This window comes from Vigna unguiculata, chromosome 8, assembly GCF_037176805.1.
Source record: "Vigna unguiculata cultivar grain cowpea cultivar isolate G323 ecotype 2 chromosome 8, ASM3717680v1, whole genome shotgun sequence".
Classification (NCBI taxonomy): Eukaryota; Viridiplantae; Streptophyta; class Magnoliopsida; order Fabales; family Fabaceae; genus Vigna; species Vigna unguiculata.
Window position 1 is genome coordinate 11151284 of NC_140799.1, and position 24337 is coordinate 11175620.

Genomic DNA, 24337 nt, shown 5'->3' on the forward strand with positions numbered 1-24337 from the left:
ACAAATACGAATGTCAAGTCTTTGTAAGTATCAATTCGTCGCGTGCTCGACCTCAGTACTCTAATTTAAATTCTCATTATTTTCAAAATTTATTTTTAATTTACATATGAATTAATTTAAATTCAGATGAATTAGTTTTTTTTTTTATAATTTAAGATAAAGTTCATTATGTGGATAAAGTTCATTATTTTAAATCTTATTTTTATGCTCTAAAATTCATATTTTACTCTTAAATTTTTTTTTTTATTAGAATGTCATCAATTTAAATTAAATCACTATAAAAATGATTGTTATATATTAATTGTGGTTTATATTAAACGATAAGAGTTATTTTTTATTTTTATATTTTGTAATATTATTTTTAATTAATCACAAAAATTCTCATATTTTTTAAGACAAAAAAAGTTAAATAAAAAAAATATTTTTAAAATATTTACTAAAAAAAATAAAAAACATAATTAGAAACTACAATACAAGATATTTCAATCTGTGTTTTGTGTCATACCCGTATATGATATTTTATAATAATTTACTGATAATTATAACTATATAATAAATAAACTAATAATACCTTTTTAAGACAATAATTTATAAAATTTTATGTTAAAAATGTTTAATATATTAAATTTTAATTTGAATTGATACAATAATTATTATTATTATAAATTTTAGTTTGAATTGATATAATAATAATAATTATATATTTATCATGTATTTAAAAATTTATATATATTTTTTAATACGTATATATTAAGTTTTATATTTTATTCTTTTTAAAATAAATGTATCGATGTATTATATGTATATATCATATATATCATTGAAACATACAAATTTATTGATTATAAAATTCAAATTTATTGATATGAAGTAGGTTTAATTTAATATAAATTCATAAAACCTGGGATTGTGCACATATTGCAACAATGAGACCGAAGGAGATGCAGAAGCAACTGACCAGACTGACCGTGCTGTTACTCATGGCTTTAGAAGCAGCCAGCCAAGCCCTGCGCGGCTGCCCGAACTCCTGCGGAAGTGTTTCCATTCCATATCCATTCGGCATCGGCAATTCAAACCACACCGGTGCAAACTGTTTTCTGATGAAAGAATTGAATCTCACATGCACAAACTCAACCTTATATCACGGTCAAGGTAACATCCAAATTCTCAACATAAGCCTCGCCGGTAAAATCGACATGCTCGTCCACATCTCCGAGGTTTACAAAAACGAATCGTTGGGAAAAAAATATAACATAGGTAACCGTCCCAGATTCAGTGTGCCGGTTTTCACCATTTCTAGTGAGGACAACAAGTTCGTAACCGTAGGCTGCGACACCTACGGCTATGTCAGCAGTATCCGCAAGGTTACAGAATTTTCAACAGGGTGCTCGACCAGATGCAACACCTTAGAGATCGTTGAAAGCATGCAGAGAAGCGGAAACTGCACCGGCATAGGGTGTTGCCAGGTCGACATTCCTCCTGGCATGAAGAACATCACTTTTCGAGCTTTCTCCTTCTACAATTTCAATTCCACTTCCGATTTCAACAAGTGTGGCTACTCCTTCGTCGTCAAAAACGGCAACTACACCTTTTCCGTCGATCATTTAAAAGGCGTCCCGTTCAATATGACACCTCTTGTCATGGAATGGAGTGTTGGAAAGGACACGTGCGACATTTCCAAACAAAGAACAGATTATGCATGCAAGAATAATAGCGACTGTGAGAACTCGCCATTTGATGATGGTTACCGATGCAAATGTAAACCAGGCTTTCAGGGAAACGCATACCATCCCGATGGTTGCCAAGGTAATTCAATAATTTATTACTTTCTTATCCTAACATTTAGACAAATTTAATAACTAATTTTTTTTAGTCTATTAGCTTACCCATTTTTTCTTAACCTATGATTAGTGTAAACATTCTGATTTTTAATCGTTTATTCCGATTGAATAATAATATTTTGATTAACTCTTTTTTTATCATTTTTAACATACGATTCCATTTTTAGATCATTATATCACACAATTAAAAAAAATCAAAACAAATAATTAAAAAATTATTGAAATGATGAATTAAAAATAAATAAATTTTTTTTCCAATTAGATCGTAATCACAATCAAACAAAATATATTAATTATTAATTCCCAATTCATTAGACCTGTTTATGTCAAACATCATCATCCTTGATAACTTATTATTTGATGTCAAGTTTTTTATTCTGAATCTTCTTTCTCTTTCCTTCTTATTCAACTTAAAATTTTAAAATAGAAAATTTGTAAGTTTTTCTTTATATATATATATATATATAAAGAAAATATATATATATATATATATATATATATATATATATATATATATATATATATATATTATTCGGGTGTCTTATTTAATGTGTCATTTAGATTTTTAATTTGATTTTGTTTGTAGACATTCTGGAGTGTTCAAATGGCGAACACAATTGCAGTAGTAAAGAGTATTGTCGTGAAACTAATGGCTCTTTCGAATGTCACCCAAGGGCTGATACATTTATGGGGATCGTCATCGGTAAGCAAATAATAAATTCATCTCAGTTTTCTTTTTCTTCCCTTAAGCCACCGATCATTTTAGTTAGAAGGCAGGTTATATTTTAACAATTTTGTTTTTTAATTTAACTCTCCCATAACTCATTTTATTAATTTTTATTGAATATTTTAATTTATACTTCCCAATATTTTAATATTAATGTATAGTTGTCTTAAAAAAATGTTATTCAACACAGAATTAATAAACTAAGTTGTGTGGTTATATGAAAAGAAAGTGTTACTATGAAACCTTTAAGAAAAAAAATACTCAATTAATAGATAATATATAATAGTTTAATTTTTTACCTTAAAATAATATTATGTTATTAAAGTAAATGTTCACGGTAAGAAAAAAATTATTTTAATGGATATTTGATTTTACGTTATCCAGAGTTAAAACCTCGACCAAGGCATTTACTCGAGGTTGCAGTTTCCCTTGCTTAATCATTCATCGGAAGTGTATTCATTGGGATTTATATTTTAATAGTGTTAGTCGGAGAACATTTTATTTTTTTAAAAGATATTAAACTATATTTTCTTATATAAAAAAAGTTGGGTTATTAAAATTATATCACTCTTGTATAATTGCTTTATTCATATTCATATTTTGGTAACAGGTGCATGCGTAGGATTAACTGTTAAGTTTATAGGGGTTTCTTGGTTGTACTTGATGTACCAGAAAAGGAAAGTCTTAAAATTAAAGCACAAGTTTTTTCAGCAGAATGGAGGTATCATTTTGAGACAACAACTCTCCAAAATAGAAGACTCGTCTAAAACCACTACAATTTTTAGTGTAGAACAACTTAATAAAGCGACCAAAAATTTTGATGAGAGCTTAATCATCGGTAAAGGAGGTTATGGTACAGTTTTCAAAGGACTTCTCTCAAATAACAAAGTTGTAGCTATCAAAAGGTCCAAAATAGTGGATCAGAGACAGGTAGAACAATTCATCAATGAGGTCATTATACTATCACAGATTAATCACAGGAATGTGGTCAAACTCTTAGGATGTTGTCTTGAGACAGAAGTTCCTTTACTGGTCTATGAATTTGTTAACAATGGCACCCTTTTCGAATATTTACATAACCAAGGCCAGAAATTCAATGTGTCATGGAAAACACGTCTAACGATAGCTACAGAAGTAGCCGCAGCTCTGTCATATCTACACTCAGCAGCTTCTATACCCATCATCCACAGAGATGTGAAGACTGCTAACATACTCTTAGATGACACTTACACTGCCAAAGTCTCTGACTTTGGAGCTTCAAGATTTGTTCCACTTGACCAAACTGCAATAGCAACAATTGTTCAAGGAACCTTTGGATATTTAGATCCAGAGTACATGCAATCAAGTCAATTGACAGAAAAAAGTGATGTCTATAGCTTTGGTGTGGTGCTTGTAGAACTGTTAACAGGAGAGAAACCTTTTTCTTTTGACAGGGCAGAAGAGAAACGAAGTCTTACATTTTACTTTCTGCATGGATTAAAAGAGGATCGTTTGTTTGATGTTCTTCAAATGGGTCTTTTGGATGAAGATAACCAGCAGGAGATTATGGAGGTTGCTATTCTTGCTTCCAGGTGTTTGAAGCTTATAGGGGAAGAAAGGCCTGGTATGAAGGAAGTGGCAATGATATTGGAGGGACTAAAATCTTATGGAGAAAAACCCTTGGATCAATACCAGGAAAGACTTCGGGGAGAGTCAATACTTGCTTCATGAGGCACAAAACTCTTATGACCATGGTGATAGTTGTGGCCAACAAAATATTCGATATGATAGGTCAAGAGAACTTCAGTTAATTGACTTTGGCAATGGAAGATAATCAAGCGGACACGTCACAACATGTATTTTCACTTTAGTGTATTTCAATGAATATATTTCTTCAGTCATCATTTCATGTAGTTAAGAAGGTTATGATTCGAATAAGGAATTTTGTCTATATTTCTTGTAACATATTTCTAACTTTTGCCCAATTTGTTGACTCATTTTAACAGTTTCGTTGCCATATTTTATTTACTCTTATCTACTAGAGAAAAAGTAACTTTCGATTCATATTGTTTCAGAAATTTCTTACAAATGTATTAGTAGTTACATGATTGTATTGCAAGTCTATGTATGAGTATTTCATAAACATGATTTAAGAACAAATACCTTTTGAGAAATAGAAAATCTACACTTTGTTTTGGATGAAAACAAATATGATATTTTTTGTGGATTTACATTAATATCCTCTTTTATGTTTCCAAATGTTAGACTAGAGTGCATTGACAAATTCAACACTCTTTTATTGGCAATTGTTGTTTATCAAAGACAAAAAGGTCCAACTTCACAGGTTTGGTGTGCAATGTATCCCTAGGTTGTCTTAAGTCAAGTTAGAATAATATATTGTTCCCATTATAAATTCTTAGAGTAAAAGTCCAATTCTCTTATTATTTTCATTAAGCATTTAAATATAACAAAGCATAAAATATGAAGTTATGTTTGATAGACGTTGTATAAATAATGAGTATGTTTTGTTTGATAGAGGATAAAACATCATAATTTTTCCATTAAGTTTGATAAGTGAATAATGATGATTAGACGAAAAGTACTATTAAACATATTAAGATCACATGAACTTAAAGAATATTTAGAAAGCTAAAATTTGTGATACAATAAATATCTTCACCATCTGTCGTCAAGAGATCCGACCCAAATACAAATTTCATTCAAATATCTCTTAAGATATGATGTAAAGTTGAAATGTCTACTAACTTTTCTAACATAAGCATATGCTCACTATGTCCTAATAATTACACAAACAGTTTTAAAATGTTGAACACACCCTTGGAATGCACACTACTTGCATAACCATCACACCTCCCCATGCATTTGAGACATGTTTCTACAAAATCCACTAAACTTTTACACTTTGTTTTAACATTTTTAGTCATGTGAAATGGACATAGGTTAAAAGTTTAATCAAGAAACTATGTTAATTGCATTTACTAAAGCAAAATTTTTATTACTGACAAAGACTTCAGGGTGGGCATTCACTCTAAATAACACCCTTCTACGTCTTTTGAGAATCCAATAATGTTGTTTTCTCATTCATTTACCAAAAATACAAGTCACATAAATTGATGATCCCATGAATGTCGCACCAATAAAATAATGCTAAATTCATTTAGTAATTTCACTTAATCAAAGTGTGTCTAAAAAACACTTTTAACGACTCCTAGGAATGCATTAATCTACTATACTGAATATATATGTTAAGAATTTACTAGAAGAAAAAAAAAGATAGTGTTAGGAATTGGAACAACACCTTGCACCACTCAAACTGCATGAAATAAATAAGATACCCACTTATAAACCTTTAGTCAAGTAATATTTATACAAAAACTTAATCTTCCTCCCAATTGTCCTAATTGAAATACGAAAGTGAAAGATTAACAAAAGAACAAGTAAAATGAAAATTTCTAATTTGCTTAACCCAATTAACATAAATAATGAACAATAACGAGAATAACTGTTGAATTCATATTTTGTGATTTTCTTCTTCTACATTAAACTAAAATGAATCAATAGTATGCAAATATTATAAATATTATAAAATTGAGTGACATCACAAATTTATGAATTGAAAGTATGAAAATCAGAATTGAACAAAGAAACAATTTAACAAAGAAAATAAACTACGAACCCTTCAATAAATTGTGGAATTCTGGTTTAGATTTAACTTGTACACTATAAAAAAAAATCACTGATTACCAACAGTCACATTCTGTCTATAATGGAAAATATCCATCGAAAATATGATTTTACCGACAGAATTTCTACGGGCAAAAATCAGTCGGTAAAACATTAGTCAGTAATCACCGACGAATATTTTTGTTGGTAATTATCGATGAATGTCTGTGGTTGGTAGTTATCGACGAACATATCCATCGGGAAATCTTGCGATAAAGTCAATTGTGGCTACAAAATCAGTTTTATTTTCTCCTTTACCACACACAATCAAACATAATCAGACCTAGATAAACATTCCAAACCACACATACCGGTCAATTACAAAAATTCATATCAAATATTCAAAAATAAACTTCCAAATTCATCGTACACAATCAAACATAAAATTGTTAGTAATCAATGAAAATATCCAAGGTATACTAATTCTAAACATAAATTTCAAAAGTCAAAAACATTAATAATCTACATAGTCATCAGAATCAGTAGGGTCTTCAGGGTTTGGAACTAGGTTAGGCTGCACTTGGTTGGGCTGCTATGGGCTTGGTTGGACTTGTGTAGGTTGGGCAGGTGTAAGCTGTTGTTGAGACTATGTTAGGTTGGATACAACTTGTCCAAGGACTTGTTGGTCAAGAGGCATCAATTTCACGAGTATATTTTGTAACGACTGAAATTGACCTTTCAATTTTGCATAAGCCTGATCATTTTCTTGCAATCACTGATCAATTACTTTTATTTTTTGATGAGTTTCTTGTAGTCGTTGTTTTAGGTAGGTAACTTCTTCAACACTAGAAGTGGAAGTAGAAGATTGGGGCTTCAGGCTGCTGGTTCCACTTGCAAGTTGTCTTGTCCCATATATTCTTTCTTTATTCTTTTCACCGACAACCTCAACCCAACACTTTGTCCTAATAATATCATCTGTAGCAGGATCATCAATGGTATTCTTAGAGTTGTCAAAACGGGTAACTCGGCCCGACCCGGTTCGATCCATCACGAGTTGATGATTTAGTGAGTCAATCCAACCCAGCTCACTTTTTAGCGAGCCAAAAAGAAATTTGAACTCGGCCCAGCCCACCACGGGTTGGCGGGTTAAACAGGTTGGCTCACAGGTTCACTTAATTAAAAAAATACATTTTTTTATTTTATTTTAAGTCAAAACTAAATTCTAATTCTAATTAAAATCTAAATAAACTTTAATACAATCCAAATACAAATCAAAATAAAAAAAATACAAATTATTGATGTGTTAGTTAAGAAAAATAACCTAACATGACCCAAATGCAAAGCCCAACTCAATAAAAAACACTTTTGTGACCCTTTTATCTGGGGGTTGGTTAGCCAACCCGGCTCACCACAGCGTCAACTCGGGTGCGCCGGGTTCTAGATGAGCTGGATCAAAAATCAATTCGTATTGAAATTTGTAAAAACATTTCAACCCAACCCGGCCCGAACCCGTGGTGAGCCGGGTTGGCTCGCGAGTTCCAACCCATTTTGACAGCTTTAGGTATTCTCCTCTGATCCACCAGCACATGAGCCTTGTTCAGATTTGACCTATGAAAGTATATTTTCAAATTTTTCCTATTAAATAAAATAATGAAAAATTAGTTAAATATGATACAAATTAAAGTTTTTTTTACAATAAAATTAAAGTATTTGCTTACATATGTCCTCCGAGATCTTTCATCAACAAACTAGTCAGTTCCTTTGCGCATATGAGTTTGTTAAAATACCTCACCAATATGAGTAACTCGTCCCAACTCTTTTGCCTATAATAAAAGAATGAGTTAATGTCAACACCCAATTTCGTCCAATTTCGTCCGGATAAGAAATAATTTTGTTTTTAGAAAATAATTAGGAAGAGGAGGGAATAATAAAAAAAAAGGTAGTGAACATTGATTTGAGTATGGATATATTCCTACTTTTACTTTCATCTCATTTTAACTATAATTTAATTTTATCTTGTTTTATTTTATTTAATCTTGGTTTCTTTATCTTGTTTATTTTATTTTATTTTTTATTTTAATTTTTAATTTAATTTTTAATTTAATTTTAATCATATTTTGTTTACTTTTTTATTTCATTTCATTTTATTCTGTTTTCAAAAAATATGTATATAAAAAAATGAAAAAAAAATGAAAAAAAAGAGAAATATAAGAACAAGAGGTTTAGAGGTGCATAAGCTATGCCACACTTTGCTTTTGTACGTTAATTGGGAATTACGTGTGGTAGCTAGCTAGCCATGGTTATGATGGCTGAAGGAGCAGGAAGCAACATCTACTTTCAGCCTTATCTCATGTCTCGAGGTTGGAAGGGGTAGAGAAAAAAGAGAACAAAACAAAAAGAGGGAACTACATAATAAAAGAAAAACTAAGATTCATAGGTTAGGGGGAGAGATCTCAGAAAATTCATTATAGAGGAGAAAAGACATGAAGCAACTGAGATTGGAAGGAGAAGAATCATCCAACAACAAACAACGCAAGGGGCAGCTACAAGAGGTAAACACCAATACTTGAATGTTTAAATTAATGTGAAACTGTTTGGTCTTTTGAATGAATGACGTTGTGTTGCGTTTGCCATGCTTGATTTGTTACCGATTCATGATAATGATATCACTACTAGAAAAACGTTAATTACCGACGGTTAGAATCCGTCGATAATAGCCATAATCCGTCGGTAATCATGTTTTACTGACAGACTTTCGACGACAAAATATTCGTCGGTAAACTGCTCGTCGGTAATCATTTACCGACGGATAGTTGAAATCCGCCGGTAATTACCGACAGAAATATTCGTCGTCCTTTTCGTGGTAATTACCGAGGGAATTATTCGTCGGTACTTACCGACAGACAGATCCGTCAGTAAATCCATTCGTGGAGTCCATGTCATTACCTACGGATATGTCTGTCGGTAATTACCGACGGATAATTCCCTCGAAAATTACCAACGGACATATTCGTTGGTAATGACATGGACTCCACAAATGGATTTACCGACGGATCTGTCCGTCGGTAAGATAAAAAATTTGGTCTGGGCTGATTTGTTTTTTAGACATTCCACAATACCTGCATATACAAAATTCCAATACAAACAAATCCAGCAGTCCAGCATTCCCACTATATCAAATATTGTATCATTATCAAACTCCATGACAATATATATCAAATGACACAGTAAATTATTCATAAAACAGAGAAAATAATATGTACCACAGGAAAGTTTGTCAAATATTACATAATCACGACCAGTACCAAGAAGGACTAATAGTACATAAGTTTATGAAGTAAATTTTGAACAAAGTTTTTCTTAAGAACATGAAAAGCTAATAATCTTCATAATCAGGAGAAGATTCTTCATTTAGGTTATCGTCTTCTTCATTATTTTGTTGCTGAGAATGGGGTGGAGGGATTTCAAAGTTTGGTTAAGTAGGGTTTGGCTGTTGTGGCTGTGGCTGTGGCTACTGAAGACGAGCCTAAGCATCAGGAGGGAGATATTGCAGGACTAGTGGCTGAAAGGATCGAAACTCAGACCTCAATTCCTCATTTTCCTCTAGGCTGCGTGACATTTGCTACCTAATATTAGTGAGGTCCTCAGTATTAGAAGAGGAAGAAGCTGGTAGTTGGTTCAAGCTTTCATTTGGACCTGTATATTTTGAAACAAGTTGACCAGCCCCATAAAGTCTTCCTTTCTTTTTCCCTCCTAGTCCTGATATTCTCGTCCTGTGTAGGATCAACAGAGGACTGCTCTTGTGTTCCATTAGCACATGAGGAAACCTCAGATCTAACTTGAGAAAGCCTAGTCTGAAATTCTTCCTGTAAGTAAACAATGAACAATTATTATTCTGTGGTGGGATACATTTAAGAGTAAATAATATTGAATAGTAAAAGAGACTTACATTTGTCTTCCTAGACCTCTCATCCACATACTCGCCAGTACCCTTTCGGATATGTGTCTGCTGAAAGACTTCATTAAGAAACACATGGCGTCCCAACTCACGTGCCTGCAACAAAATGTTATGGAGTTAGATTTGATTTGATTTCAAACTTTAAAAATGTAGTTCAAATGTGACAAATACAAACAGTTAATGTGTTTACCATACGAAGGGCATGCTCGTAAGTGGTAATGGATCCACCTGTGTGTAGGGTCCCACCTGTTTCAGAAGCCCTATTCTTTTTTGCTGCAATACATTTGCTCCGATAACTTGGAGAATTCCAATGTTCTAGCAGCCTTGTCCACACATCATTAGGAATCCATTCTGGCCTTTCTCTAGCCGTTCTAGCATCTCTAAATAGCTCAGATAGACGATGGGAAGCTCTGTTGTTGAAATTTCTCTTAATGGCAATTTCATGCTCTGGTGCCCATTGAACTCTCCTCTATAACACAATTTAAACATATAAAACATTATAAGTATATTAAACATGGAATAATAGTTAACAACTTAATTTACCTATATAATAAGTTAGAACACATTACCTTGAAACGTTGCCAGAAAATTTCCTTGTCTTTTTCAGGTATTGATCCCCATGATGGCCAAGGATTAAGAAATTGTTGCTTGATTGTCTTTGTGATAGCCTGTGAAGCAACTCTAGATGGAACAAACCTACAATACATGGAAAATTGTCAGAAAATGAAAGAATTACATAATATAAACAATGAGAATAATTGAATTTAAATATTACCCTCGACCGACAGGTTCAATCATCGGGCGGTCTTGCAAAGGAGGGTCAGGTTCTGCATCTAAATCAGCATCAACCATAGGCTGTGGGGAAACTATATCACCTGCAACTGGGGATGGTGCAGACTGTTGACCAACGACAGAAGATGGGCCACCAATGGAGGCTGGGGATGGTACAGTATGAGGTGATGGGGATGCTCCAATGTCTGTGGAAGGGGTATGTAACCCAGTGTGTGGAGCTGAGGAAGATGAGGATGGTATATGGAAGGGTGGTACAACAGGGGTATGCAACCCTGTGGGTGGAGGTTGAGAAGAGGAGGACGACATATGAATTGCCGGGATAGATGTTGGGTTATGTAACCCTGTGGGTGGAGGTGGGGAAGATAAGGATGGCATATGTAAGCCCGGGGTAGGGGTGATGGGTCTGACTGGAATCCGAAGCACATAATTATTACGTCTCTTTCTTATTTTTGCAATACCTTTCCCCTTGTCAACTGGGGGTGATCGAGGTGGATCTCTCGATGACATGGTATATAGGATCTAAGTGTCAAACAAATTAAGATGGTGTATAATAACAAACAAATATACCAACTTAATAACTATTCATTACACATATTACACAACTTGAAGTACAACAACAAAAAGTTCTAATGAAATGAAAAAAAACAAACATATTAAAAAGATAAGTACTAAAACAAAAAAGACAAAGTTAGTCATTATCATCACTTTCACCCTCATCGTCGTCCTCATCTTCCTCCACTTCTTCTTCTTCAGTTTCATCTTCTTCATCTAGATATTCCTCCTCTTCTTCTTCTTTTTCTTTTTCTTCCTCCTCCTCCTGCTGTTCCAACTCTTCATCATGACCTTCTATGTGATGAAATCCCGATACACGTTCTACTTCAATTACTTCGTTCACATGGGACATTTCATCAACTTGGTAAGGGACATCGTCTTCCACCTCATTTGATTCAATGCGACCTCTCAGCTTTGTTTTAATTGCAACACACCAACCACAATTGTCTTTTCGAGATGGTGGAAATTGTACATAATATACTTGTCTAACATTGTATGCTAAAATAAATGGATCAAATGGTTGGTACCTTGAAGTCATGTGAATGTCCACAATGTTATATTTAGGATCTACTCTTGTACCTTTTCTTGAGGGATCAAACCATTCACAAAAAAAAGTACAACTTTCTTCGGTTTATTAGAAGTATTGTACTCTAGTTCATATATTCTATGAATGATCCCATAAAAATCATCTTCACCTCCTTCAGTAAGGCCCTTCACATGAACACCACTATTTATAGTCTTTTTCCCTTTGCTCCATGCATTAGTATGGAACTTGTACCCATTCACGAAGTATGTGTGCCATTCTTTGACACATTTCATTGGCCAATTTGACAAATCCCTTAGGTCTTGGTTTCTAACACTTAATGGCTTGTTATAAACCTACAAGTATAGAAAGATAGATGTAAAATTATGATACATTAAAATCCATTTGTTGCATAATTAATGGTACAATACATACTTGATATTGGAACCATTCAGGAAACTCTGAGTGAATACGAGCAGAAGCACTGCTCTCAGGTATTTGCAAGCCCGTAAGGAATGAGCTGGTGAAAATAGATTGCAATGGTAAATTAATTATAGGCTTACATATAATTGACCACAAATTTGTTAACAAAGGAGGATATAACTTACTCAAGATATGGTTTGACTTCAATGCAATTGATTAACACATGAACATGAGCAGATTTGAACTCGGCATTAGTTAGCCAATGAATCGATTCTCTCCCTACATGTCGACCTTGTTGCTGAAAAACAGACAACGTTGACACATCTCTTTGACCTTCAACTTCATTCCTCCAATTGCGTGGTGACAACATGAAGTTGTTGAAGTAATGAGAACAAAAGTATGTTGTCTCACGGTGTAAATAAGATGCACAAATAGAACCTTCAACTCTTGCTTTATTTTTTATTGATCGTTTTGAATCACCTGTGAATCTATACAAATAAAAGAATACATCATGATGAAAAAAATTGATGACAAAATTAATTATAAATATGAATAGGGAGGTCCTTTAGTACCTTTCAAAAGGATACATCCATCTGTATTGCACTGGTCCACCCAACAATGCTTCTTGGGGGAGATGAATAGGGAGATGTTCCATGGAATCAAATAATCCAGGAGGGAATATTCTCTCTAATTTGCAGAGAATAATTGAAATATTTTCCTCCATTCTTCTTAGGGATTCCTCTTTTAATGTTGCAGAGCACAAATCTTTGAAAAAGTGGCTAATTTCAGTAAGAGGATTTAAAACATGAATGGGCAAAGCACTAAATGCAATAGGAAGTAATGACTCCATGAATACATGGCAATCATGACTTTTCATTCCATGGATTCTTCCCTTTTCAACATCAGCACATCTAGCCAAGTTGGAACTATAACCATCTGGCATCTTAAGTTCCTTTATCCACCGACAAACTGATTTAGCTTCATCTGGAGTTAAAGTGTAATTTGCTTTAGGCTTTAATATTTTCCCATTATCTTAAACCTTCAACTCCAAGTCTTTTCGCTTGCAATACAATCCTAAATCCTTTCTTGCCTTCTCATTGTCTTTTGTCTTTCCCGTCACATTCATAACAATATTGAATATGTTCTCAAAGAAATTTTTTTTCTATGTGTATTACATCAAGATTATGTCTTAACAAATTATCTTTCCAATATGGAAGATCCCAAAAAATGCTTCTTTTTGTCCAATTATGCCACTATCCATATCCATCTATCTGTGTTACACCGTTTTCAGTGACTTTTGGAAAATGTTTCACTCTTCTCCAAACTTGTAATGGTGTCAACCTAGGAGGTGGCCCATCTGTTTCAACTTGCCCTTTTCGAAAGGCTTTAATAGTTTTCCTCAAAGGATGGTCATTAGGTAAGAACCTACGATGTGAGTCAAACCAACAACTTTTGCGACCATAATTTAACGTGAATGACTTATTGTGCTCCATGCAATGCGGACAAGCTAATCTACCATGTGTGCCCCAACCAGATAACATCCCATAAGCAGGGAAGTCATTAATAGTCCACATCAAACATGCCCTCATCATAAAATTATGTTTTCTTGAAACATCATAGGTCAAGATACCAACCCATAACTTCTTCAAATCATCAATTAAAGGCTCCAAGTAAACATCAATAGAGGCCTTTGGATTGGATGGACCTGGTATAAGACAACTCAAAAACATATAAGGCTTTGACATGCACATTTCAGGAGGAAGATTGTATGGAGTAACAATCACGGGCCAACAAGAATATGGTGAAGATGAAGCCTGAATGTAAGGGTTAAATCCATCTGAACATAGACCAAGTCGCACATTGCGTGGATCAGACGCAAAGGTAGGATGTTTACGATCAAAGTGCTTCTAAGCTTCACCATCAGATGGGTGGCGTAACATGCCTTGGATTTGGTTTTAATGATGCCAAGTCATATGTGGCGCAGTTTGCATAGAAGCAAACATTCTTTGTAATCTTGGGATTATAGGCAAATAGTGTTGGTATCGCGCAGCGGAATGTTTGAGCGTGCGGACAAAACCAAGAGGGGGTGAATTGGTTTTTAAATAATAAAATTAATACTTTAAAATTTTTCCAAAATTTATCAAGTAGATCAATAAATAATTTCTTTATAACAAAATAATGGATGAAATAAAGAGATAGAGAAGAAGATTGAACACAAGTATTTATACTGGTTCGGATCAAAAGACCCTACGTCCAGTTGTTAATCTCTTAAAAACGAGATTAACTAAATCACTATCAAGTAACAGATTTACAATCAGATATTTAGAGTGTAAGGAAAGAAAACACCTCTCTTGAATCTCACAAGAGATGAACACCTTTCTCTGAATCACACAGAGAACCTTGACCTTAGCTTTCCTAGCAACAGCAGCAGCACTCAATCTCCTAGAACACCTCTCAGGAAAAGTTATCGCTCTACCCACACTAGGTTTTTCAAAGCTTCAATTGAGAACACTCAGAGAACTCTCTTGCAGTCACAGCACTAGCACTCTAGCTTCTCAAAAAGGTGATTGAGAGGTAACTCTGAAGTTCCTTAAATAGGGGTTCCAAAAATTAGGTCAAAAAGCTGAACAGTCGCGCCCAACTGACCAGGATAATCGATTATCACTAGTGATAATCGATTATTCCAGTGTGGTTTATGGAAAACAAATTTTTGGGCAGATAATCGATTATCAGAAGTAATAATCGATTATTCCAGTGCTTTCTTGAAAAAATTTGTTCAGCTCAGGATAATCGATTATTCCAAGTGATAATCGATTATCATTTTGATATTTCGAGAAATACTAGAATTTTCTTGTACAATACTGCTTCTAACTTAATCCAATTACATTTTACACAATAGCTTTAAACATAATAACATGTAGTCTTCATATTGTCTTCCAGATGGCTTTCAGGCTTCTTTTATCATCATCAAAATCTTGCTTCAGCATTTAGACTTGTATTGCTTTTGCCAACAATCTCCCCCTTTTTGATGATGATCAAAACAATATGTTTAAAGTATCTGCAATCAAAATATCTTACAAGGAGATTTGTTAGTAGCATTGTTTGGTTTAAATGTTTAAACTTTTTCTCCCCCTGTTTTGATCATATGAAAAAGGTTTTAACAAAGAAGCTCCCCCTCAATTTGGCATAGGTAAAGAATAAAGACAAATATTCTTATAGTAAAAATAAAACTGGAAAACATATTACAATTGCAAATAATGAGACAATGATGTAGACTGTTAAAAGTCTTGACTCATGTCATCATCATCCTCATATTTATCAAATTTATGTTCTAAGTTTGAGATCCTAGAATCTAATCCTCTAATTAAGCTAGTGACTTCTTCATGTCTGTGAGTGGAGAGAAGAAAGAATTCTTCAAGCCTCTGATTGAGATTTAAAATGTGATCCTCTAAAGAAGAGGATGAGCCACCAACACCACTGGATGATCCAATATGTGTGTCAACAGGAGGAATAGGAGTAGTGGGAGGATTTTCTTCTTCTTCATTGTCCGAAGAAGGCATATCATCCTTGTGAATGTAGGTATTCCCAAAAGGAATAAATTTCATCTGCTTCAAGGAGTTTTCTGCAATTTTATATGCGGCAATTGTCTTATGAGACTGTTCATCAGAGACATTTACCCCTTTATACTCACAAATACGAGAGATGAGCAAAGAATACGGAAGAGGATATTGAGGCAATCGTTTGGCTTTTAGCATGGTGTCAAGAATGATGCTTGGCCAATAGATGGGGATGTGGTTGAGCATGGCATATATTATCATAAGATCGGCTTCGCTGCACTGAGCGTGATTTGTACCACGTGGACATAGAATCCAAACAATGAGATAGTAAAGTAGACGCTCATTGATTTTGAGAGGTCCAGCAAGTAATTGACGGCCAATTTCTTGATCTGGGCGTCGCATAAAGGATCTATATGCAAGAATTCTGTTGAACCCTTCTATGCCAGCTGTGAGAATGGGAGATGTGCCATCATGAATGGGAAATTGTGCAACATTTTCCCAAATATCATCATCTAAAATGATGTCGATACCTTTCACTTTTGTGAACCCAACTCCATCTCTGAATTTGTAGTTGAAATAAAAGGCTCGAACCAAATCTGGATAGTAAGTGCCTTGCATCTCTGTGAAGAATTTCACACCTTGTTCAGCCAGAAAGTTTTGAATGGTGAAATGGCAATTTACAAACCATTGAGACTGGATGAATTTTGGAGTGATGAGGGGTTTGTCTTTCCATAGTGTGATGAATTCAGAACGTCTTTCTTCATCCGAAATCCATCCTTCAATGGAGGCTGTTCGTGGTGCATTTGAGGGATGAGAGGCATGAGATGCAGTCCTTCTGCGTGTAGGAATTTTTCTGCGAGAGGATTCAGCCATGGTTTAGGTAAAAGAGAGAAGCCTTTGAGAGTTTTGTGAGAAAATGAGAAAAGGAGAGGGTCTTGAGTGTTGATGGAGAGAAAAGAGTGTTCTGGTGACAAAAATGGCAAATATTTATAGAGAGAAGACTTCAACGGCCATATACACGTGATTTGATGAAAATCTAGCCGTTGCAACGGCTATTTTTTGAAATTTGTTGGTCCAACGACGTGTAATAATCGATTATTCTAAGATGATAATCGATTATTGGTTCATAAACTTGGCAAAATATGAAGTCTGACGAGCTGATAATCGATTATCCTAAGTGATAATCGATTATTCCAGTGAGTTTTGATTTTTGGCTCAGAATTAAGGATAATCGATTATGGCCCTGAATAATCGATTATTATGAAGTGTTTTTGAATTTTTAGGAAGAGATTTTAAGGATAATCGATTATTACCCAAAATAATCGATTATTCCAGTATGTTTTGAGATTTTTGAAGAGAGTCTGATAATCGATTATTGAATCTTGTAATCGATTATTTACGCTATTTTTCGGATTTCTTAAAGATTGTGAATTTTTAGCATTTAAGAGATCTCTAATATGCCTAAGTCTCTTCTTAGTTCATAAAATCTATCTTTAGCTAAAGGTTTTGTAAAGATATCAGCTAATTGATGCTTTGTATCTACATATTCTATTTCACAATTTCCTTTATTAATGTGATCTCTTAGGAAATGATGTCTTATTTCAATATGTTTTGTCCTAGAGTGCATTATGGGATTTTTGGTTAAATTAATAGCACTAGTGTTATCACATTTCAGAGGTATGTGATTTAAAAAGATATTATAGTCTTCTAGTTGTTGTTTCATCCAAAGAATTTGAGCACAACAATTTCCAGCTGCTATGTATTCAGCCTCTGTAGTTGATAAAGCCACACAAGCTTGTTTCTTTGAATGCCAAGAGACTAATGAACTACCTAAGAGGTGACAAGTACCACTGGTACTTTTTCTATCTATTTTACAGCCACCATAATTAGCATCTGAATAACCTATCAAATTAGGAGACGCTCCTGAAGGATACCATAGTCCAAAACATGCAGTACCTTTTAAGTATTTTAAAATTCTTTTTACTGCAGTAAGATGTGATTCTTTTGGATTGGCTTGAAAACGAGCACACACACATACTGATTGCATAATGTCAGGCCTACTAGCAGTAAGATACAACAGAGAACCTATCATGCCTCTAAACATAGTTTGATTTACCTCTATTCCTGATTCATCTTTATCTAAGTAGCAGGAGGTTCCCATAGGAGTACTTGCTTCCTTAGCAGTATCCATTCCAAATTTCTTAAGTACTTCTTTGCAGTACTTAGATTGAGAAATGAAAGTTCCATTTTCCATTTGCTTAATTTGAAGACCCAAAAAGAATGTCAACTCTCCCATCATTGACATTTCGAACTCTCCCTGCATTATGCTTGCAAAGCCTTTACATAGTGAACTATCAGTAGATCCAAATATTATGTCATCTACATAAATCTGAACTAGCAAAATATGTTTATTTACTCTTTTGATAAATAGAGTTAAATCAATTTTACCTCTTTCAAAATCATTTTCTAACAAAAATGTACTTAATCGTTCATACCAAGATCTAGGTGCTTGTTTTAATCCATACAATGCTTTCTTTAATTTATAAATGTGATTAGGATACTTATAGTCTTCAAAGCCAGGTGGTTGTTCAACATACACATTTTCTTTTATAAATCCATTTAAGAAAGCACTTTTGACATCCATCTGATATAGTTTGAATTTCATGAGAGAAGCATAAGCAAGAAGTAAGCGTATAGCTTCTAACCTGGCAACTGGAGCATAAGTCTCATCATAGTCTATACCTTCTTCTTGTCTGTATCCTTTTGCTACAAGTCTGGCTTTGTTTTTAGTGATGTTTCCATCCTCATCCAGCTTGTTTCTGAACACCCACTTTGTTCCTATTACTTGGTATGAATCATCCTTAGGAATGAGTTCCCAAACTTCATTCCTTTCAAATTGATTCAGCTCTTCTTGCATTGCAATGCACCATTGATCATCTTGAAGAGCTTCGTCTACACTTTTGGGTTCTATCTGTGAAACAAAAGCAACAGTCATACAGAAATTTGACATATTTCTAGTAACAACTCCCTTTGATATATCTCCAATGACATTTTCAAGAGATAATCCTCTAGGTGATTTCCAGCTTTTGGCAAGATCTTCAGGTTCAGTCAGCGGATTTTCATTTAGATACATCTCATCAAGGGCTTCTTTGAAATAATCTTCATCACCTGCATTTGTTTTATTTGACTCAAGAGGGTTCTCCTCAAGGTCCACAATTTCATCAAAAACAACATGCACAGATTCTTCCATATTCAAGGTTCTTCTATTAAAAATCCTATAGGCTTTACTAGTTAATGAATAACCTAAGAAAATAGCTTCATCAGCTTTAGAATCAAATTTACCCAAATTTTCTTTTCCGTTATTCAGAACAAAGCATTTGCATCCAAATATTTTTAAATGTGCTACATTAGGTTTTCTTCCTTTAAACAATTCATAAGGGGTAACTTTTAAAATAGGTCTAATGAGCATTCTATTTAATACATAACAAGCAGTGCTCACAGCATCAGCCCAAAAATATTTAGGCACATCATATTCGTTCAACATGGTGTGAGCTAATTCTTCTAAAGATCTATTTTTCCTTTCTACAACTCCATTTTGTTGAGGAGTTCTAGGTGCAGAAAAATTATGCATAATTCCGTTTTCTTCACAAAAGTTTTCAAATAATTCATTTTGAAATTCTCCACCATGGTCGCTTCTTAAAACTTTAATTTTCAAATCTTTTTCATTTTGAACAGCTTTTGCAAATTTTTTAAAAGCTTTGAATGCCTCACTTTTTAGTGTGAGAAAGAAAGTCCATGTATATCGTGAGTAATCATCAACAATAACAAGAGCATAATAGTTTCCTCCAAAGCTTTTTGTCCTTGAAGGGCCAAATAAATCCATATGCAAAAGTTCTAACGGTTTTGATGTAGAAATTACATTTTTTGAATGAAATGAAGATTTTACTTGTTTTCCTTTTTGACATGCATCACATAGTTTATCTTTTTCAAACTTTATTTTTGGTAATCCAATTACTAATTCTTTGGAAATTAGTTTGTTTAATTGTTGCATGTTAATATGAGCAGCTCGTTTATGCCATAACCAAGGATTTTCTTCTTTAACAACCAAACAAGTTATATCACTAGATGATGCAGTATCAAGATCAATCAAGTAAATATTATTGTGTCTCATACCTTTTAATGCTACTTCTTTGGAGTCCTTTTGATGAATAGTGCAGTAGTCACTCTCAAATATTACTTTGAGTCCTTTATCACATAGTTGGCTTATACTGAGAAGATTGTGTTTTAGTCCTTCCACATACAGTACATCCTTGATCTCCAAAGTATTTCCTCCACCTACATCACCCGTTCCAAGTATCTTTCCTTTGTTGTTATCCCCATAAGTGACAAATCCTTGTTCCTTCTTTTTAAAGTTCTTAAACTTCTTTTTATCTCCAGTCATGTGTCTTGAACAACCACTGTCAAGATACCACATTGATCTTCTGGATTTAGAAGTCATCTGCAAAATAAGGAAACAATTCATTTAGGTCCCCAACAACTTGTTTGGGTCATTGGGGTTAGAAAAAAAATATCTACTTATGAACAGGTACCCAAATATATTTTTTATTAGGAACACCAAGATGTTTGATATTGCATTTGTTTGAAGTATGAACCTTTTTCATGCAATAAAAACATGTAGTAGTACATGCATATGTATCTCTAGAATGATATGTTCCTTTTTCTACCCAAACTCTACGAGTTCTTTTAGTTTTACTTTTAAAACTATGATAATGAGCATGCTTGGTTTTATTTGGATTTTTCTTGAGATTAACCTTTTCACAGTTTTTATTTTCTAAGGCATCTTCAAGATGTTTTTCTAGAATACATATATCAAACATGTAACTTTTACATGATGCACATTCAATAGTTTCTTTTTCTTTATTTTCTAAAATTAAAATTTTACTTTTCAAAAATTCTTCTTCTTCAAGAGATTTTTCAAATTTACTTTGTAAATCTTTAAAATCAGATTTCAGTTTTCTATGAGCAGTATCCAATTTACTAGATTTAATAAGCAATTGTTGAAAAGCGTCATACAAATCATCATAATCATTTTCGGGGCAAGAAGAGTTTACCTCACTATCAGTATCATCATGATTTGCCATCAGACATAAATTTGCTTCTTCATTTTCAGAATCACTGGAATTTGATGAACTTGAGGCATTGTCTTCCCAAGCTATATATGCTTTCTTTTTGAAGAATTTTCTACCCTTCTTTTCTTCACTTTTCTTTGAATTTGGGCAGTCAACTTTGACGTGTCCAGATTCTCCACATCCATAACATTTGAAATTTGAGGATGATCCTTGATTATCCTTCTTGTTGCTCTTGAATTGATTTTTACCTTTGGCCTTCATGAATTTTGTAAACTTCTTAATCATGAGACTCAGATTTTCATCATCATCTAAATCTTCTTCTTCCTTTTGTCGTTTGCCTTTAACCACTTCGGTTTTAAAGGCTATGTTCTTCTTTCTTCCAATATCTTCTTCATCATTTAATCTGCCTAGTTCAAGCTCATGTTCTCTCAGCTTTCCAAACAGAGCCGCCATCGTCATTGTCGCAAGATTTTGTGACTCCGTGATGGCTGTCACCTTAGGCTGCCAAGTCCTGTTCAAAGATTTAAGAATTTTTATATTTAATTCATCGGTGTCGAAAGTTTTACCTAGACCTTTGAGATGATTGACGATATGTGTGAATCGTTTCTGCACATCATATATAGTCTCTCCTTGCTGCATCCGAAACATTTCGTATTCTTGGATCAAGGAGTTCTTGCGTGCTCTTTTTAAATCGTCTGTTCCTTCATGGGTTACACGCAATATTTCCCACATTTCTTGTGCACTGGTACATACTGAGATCCTGTAAAACTCATCTAGGGTTAAGGCAGATGAAATTATATTTCTAGCTCTTACATCATATTGGGCTTTTTTATTTTCGTCTGCTGTCCATTGCGAGAATGGCTTTGGTTCCTGCACATCATCTACAATATTTACAGGAACAAATGGACCATTTAAAATAGCATCCCAAATACCCCTATCAATAGATTCCAGAAAAATTTGCATCCTAACTTTCCAGAAAGGATAATTTTCACCAGTAAATAGAGGAGGTCTGTTGATAGATGCGCCCTCGGCAAAGGTTTGATTTTGTCCAACCATTTTCGAAAATTTTGAATAACTATCAAAGCAAGCTCTGATACCAATTGTTGGTATCGCACAGCGGAATGTTTGAGCGTGCGGACAAAACCAAGAGGGGGGTGAATTGGTTTTTAAATAATAAAATTAATACTTTAAAATTTTTCCAAAATTTATCAAGTAGATCAATAAATAATTTCTTTATAACAAAATAATGGATGAAATAAAGAGATAGAGAAGAAGATTGAACACAAGTATTTATACTGGTTCGGATCAAAAGACCCTACGTCCAGTTGTTAATCTCTTAAAAACGAGATTAACTAAATCACTATCAAGTAACAAATTTACAATCAGATATTTAGAGTGTAAGGAAAGAAAACACCTCTCTTGAATCTCACAAGAGATGAACACCTTTCTCTGAATCACACAGAGAACCTTGACCTTAGCTTTCCTAGCAACAGCAGCAGCACTCAATCTCCTAGAACACCTCTCAGGAAAAGTTATCGCTCTACCCACACTAGGTTTTTCAAAGCTTCAATTGAGAACACTCAGAGAACTCTCTTGCAGTCACAGCACTAGCACTCTAGCTTCTCAAAAAGGTGATTGAGAGGTAACTCTGAAGTTCCTTAAATAGGGGTTCCAAAAATTAGGTCAAAAAGCTGAACAGTCGCGCCCAACTGACCAGGATAATCGATTATCACTAGTGATAATCGATTATTCCAGTGTGGTTTATGGAAAACAAATTTTTGGGCAGATAATCGATTATCAGAAGTAATAATCGATTATTCCAGTGCTTTCTTGAAAAAATTTGTTCAGCTCAGGATAATCGATTATTCCAAGTGATAATCGATTATCATTTTGATATTTCGAGAAATACTAGAATTTTCTTGTACAATACTGCTTCTAACTTAATCCAATTACATTTTACACAATAGCTTTAAACATAATAACATGTAGTCTTCATATTGTCTTCCAGATGGCTTTCAGGCTTCTTTTATCATCATCAAAATCTTGCTTCAGCATTTAGACTTGTATTGCTTTTGCCAACAAATAGAACATTGACTTAACTGCAATTGGTTTTTTGCGCCTTGATCCTTGATGAAATGGATGATATCTTGGTTTGTGACAAAATTTACATTCAAGCAATGCTGCATCTCTTTTTCCACTATCATTGTCATAAAAAAGCATACAACCACTCACACAACAATCAATCTTCTTAGCCTCCAATCCTAACTTTGATACTAACCTCTTAGCGTCATAAAAACTCTTTGGCAAGCTCATATTTGGTGGTGTGAGATCTAACAAAAGTTTGGTGAAAGCCTCTAAGCATTGGTTGGGAATATTCCAATTAGACTTATAAGATAAAAGTCTAACACATACTGACAATTTAGAGTCTCTTGCCCCTTCAAATAAAGGTTGATTTGCCTCCGCCAACAAATTATAAAACCTTTGTGTGGATTCATTAGGACACTCTTCTAAGTTAGTGTCGTTGGGTTGTTGGTTTGATTGAAATTGACATAAAGCGTTATTGACCATCTCTTCCATGTCGCACAATTGCTCCATTTCAGCAGTATGTACACCCTGTCTAGGGAGAAAATTATCACCTTCATTTAAATCAACAACTGGCATATCTTCACCATGTAATGTCCAAATCCAGTAATTTGGTATGAACCCCTTTTTATAAAGGTGAACTTTTACAATCTCATATGTCAAAATCCTTGTACAGTCACACTTAATGCAAGGGCATCTAATCCCACCTTCAAGTTCAAAATATCTAGACTGTCTTGCTACTCGAACAAACTCTTCAACGCCTAAGACAAAAGACTCCTTCAATCCCCTTCTACCACTATAACAACGATCATACATCCATGCACGATTCAAAGGAGGTTCACCCATGTTCTATACCACAATAAATGGTTTAAATTAGATTCTAATGGGGAGAATTGAAATAAAGTAGAGACATATATGTCTCCATGTATTGCTTAAGATCATGACATTGTCGGGATATATCTCACTGATTAAGTAAGATATCCAAATACTAACCAAGATACAATGTCCTAATTGGAATGCAAGTCCCATGACTATGCAGACCAATTTAGCTAAAATTCTCTTTGTTCTTGTCTTTAGTAGTCTATTTTGA

At 33.9% G+C, this 24337-nt stretch overlaps 1 protein-coding gene and 3 pseudogenes across 2 annotated transcripts; 1 reads left to right on the plus strand and 3 right to left on the minus strand.

Annotated features, from left to right (window-relative positions):
* LOC146884131 (uncharacterized) overlaps positions 1-11488 on the minus strand; it is an 85319-nt pseudogene extending 73831 nt beyond the window's left edge.
* LOC114193670 (putative wall-associated receptor kinase-like 16) lies at positions 901-4573 on the plus strand (annotated as a pseudogene). The gene is made up of 3 exons (XR_014984262.1): positions 901-1806; positions 2428-2544; positions 3179-4573. The product of XR_014984262.1 is annotated as a putative wall-associated receptor kinase-like 16 (transcript).
* Positions 11489-11669: 181 nt separating the features above from the next.
* On the minus strand, positions 11670-24093 carry LOC146884134 (uncharacterized; annotated as a pseudogene).
* On the minus strand, positions 21038-22221 carry LOC146884135 (uncharacterized). Its single transcript, XM_085665618.1, has 2 exons — positions 21148-22221; positions 21038-21052 (listed from the first exon to the last, which is right to left on the minus strand). The coding sequence occupies exons 1-2, from the start codon at positions 22219-22221 to the stop codon at positions 21038-21040; spliced, it is 1089 nt and encodes a 362-aa protein (XP_085521744.1).
* Positions 24094-24337: the final 244 nt, after the last annotated feature.

What these genes read in the sequence shown, in the direction of transcription:
- LOC146884135 (XM_085665618.1), bottom strand. Translation starts at nt 22,221, where the DNA reads ATGGTTGGACAAAATCAAACCTTTGCCGAGGGCGCATCTATCAACAGA.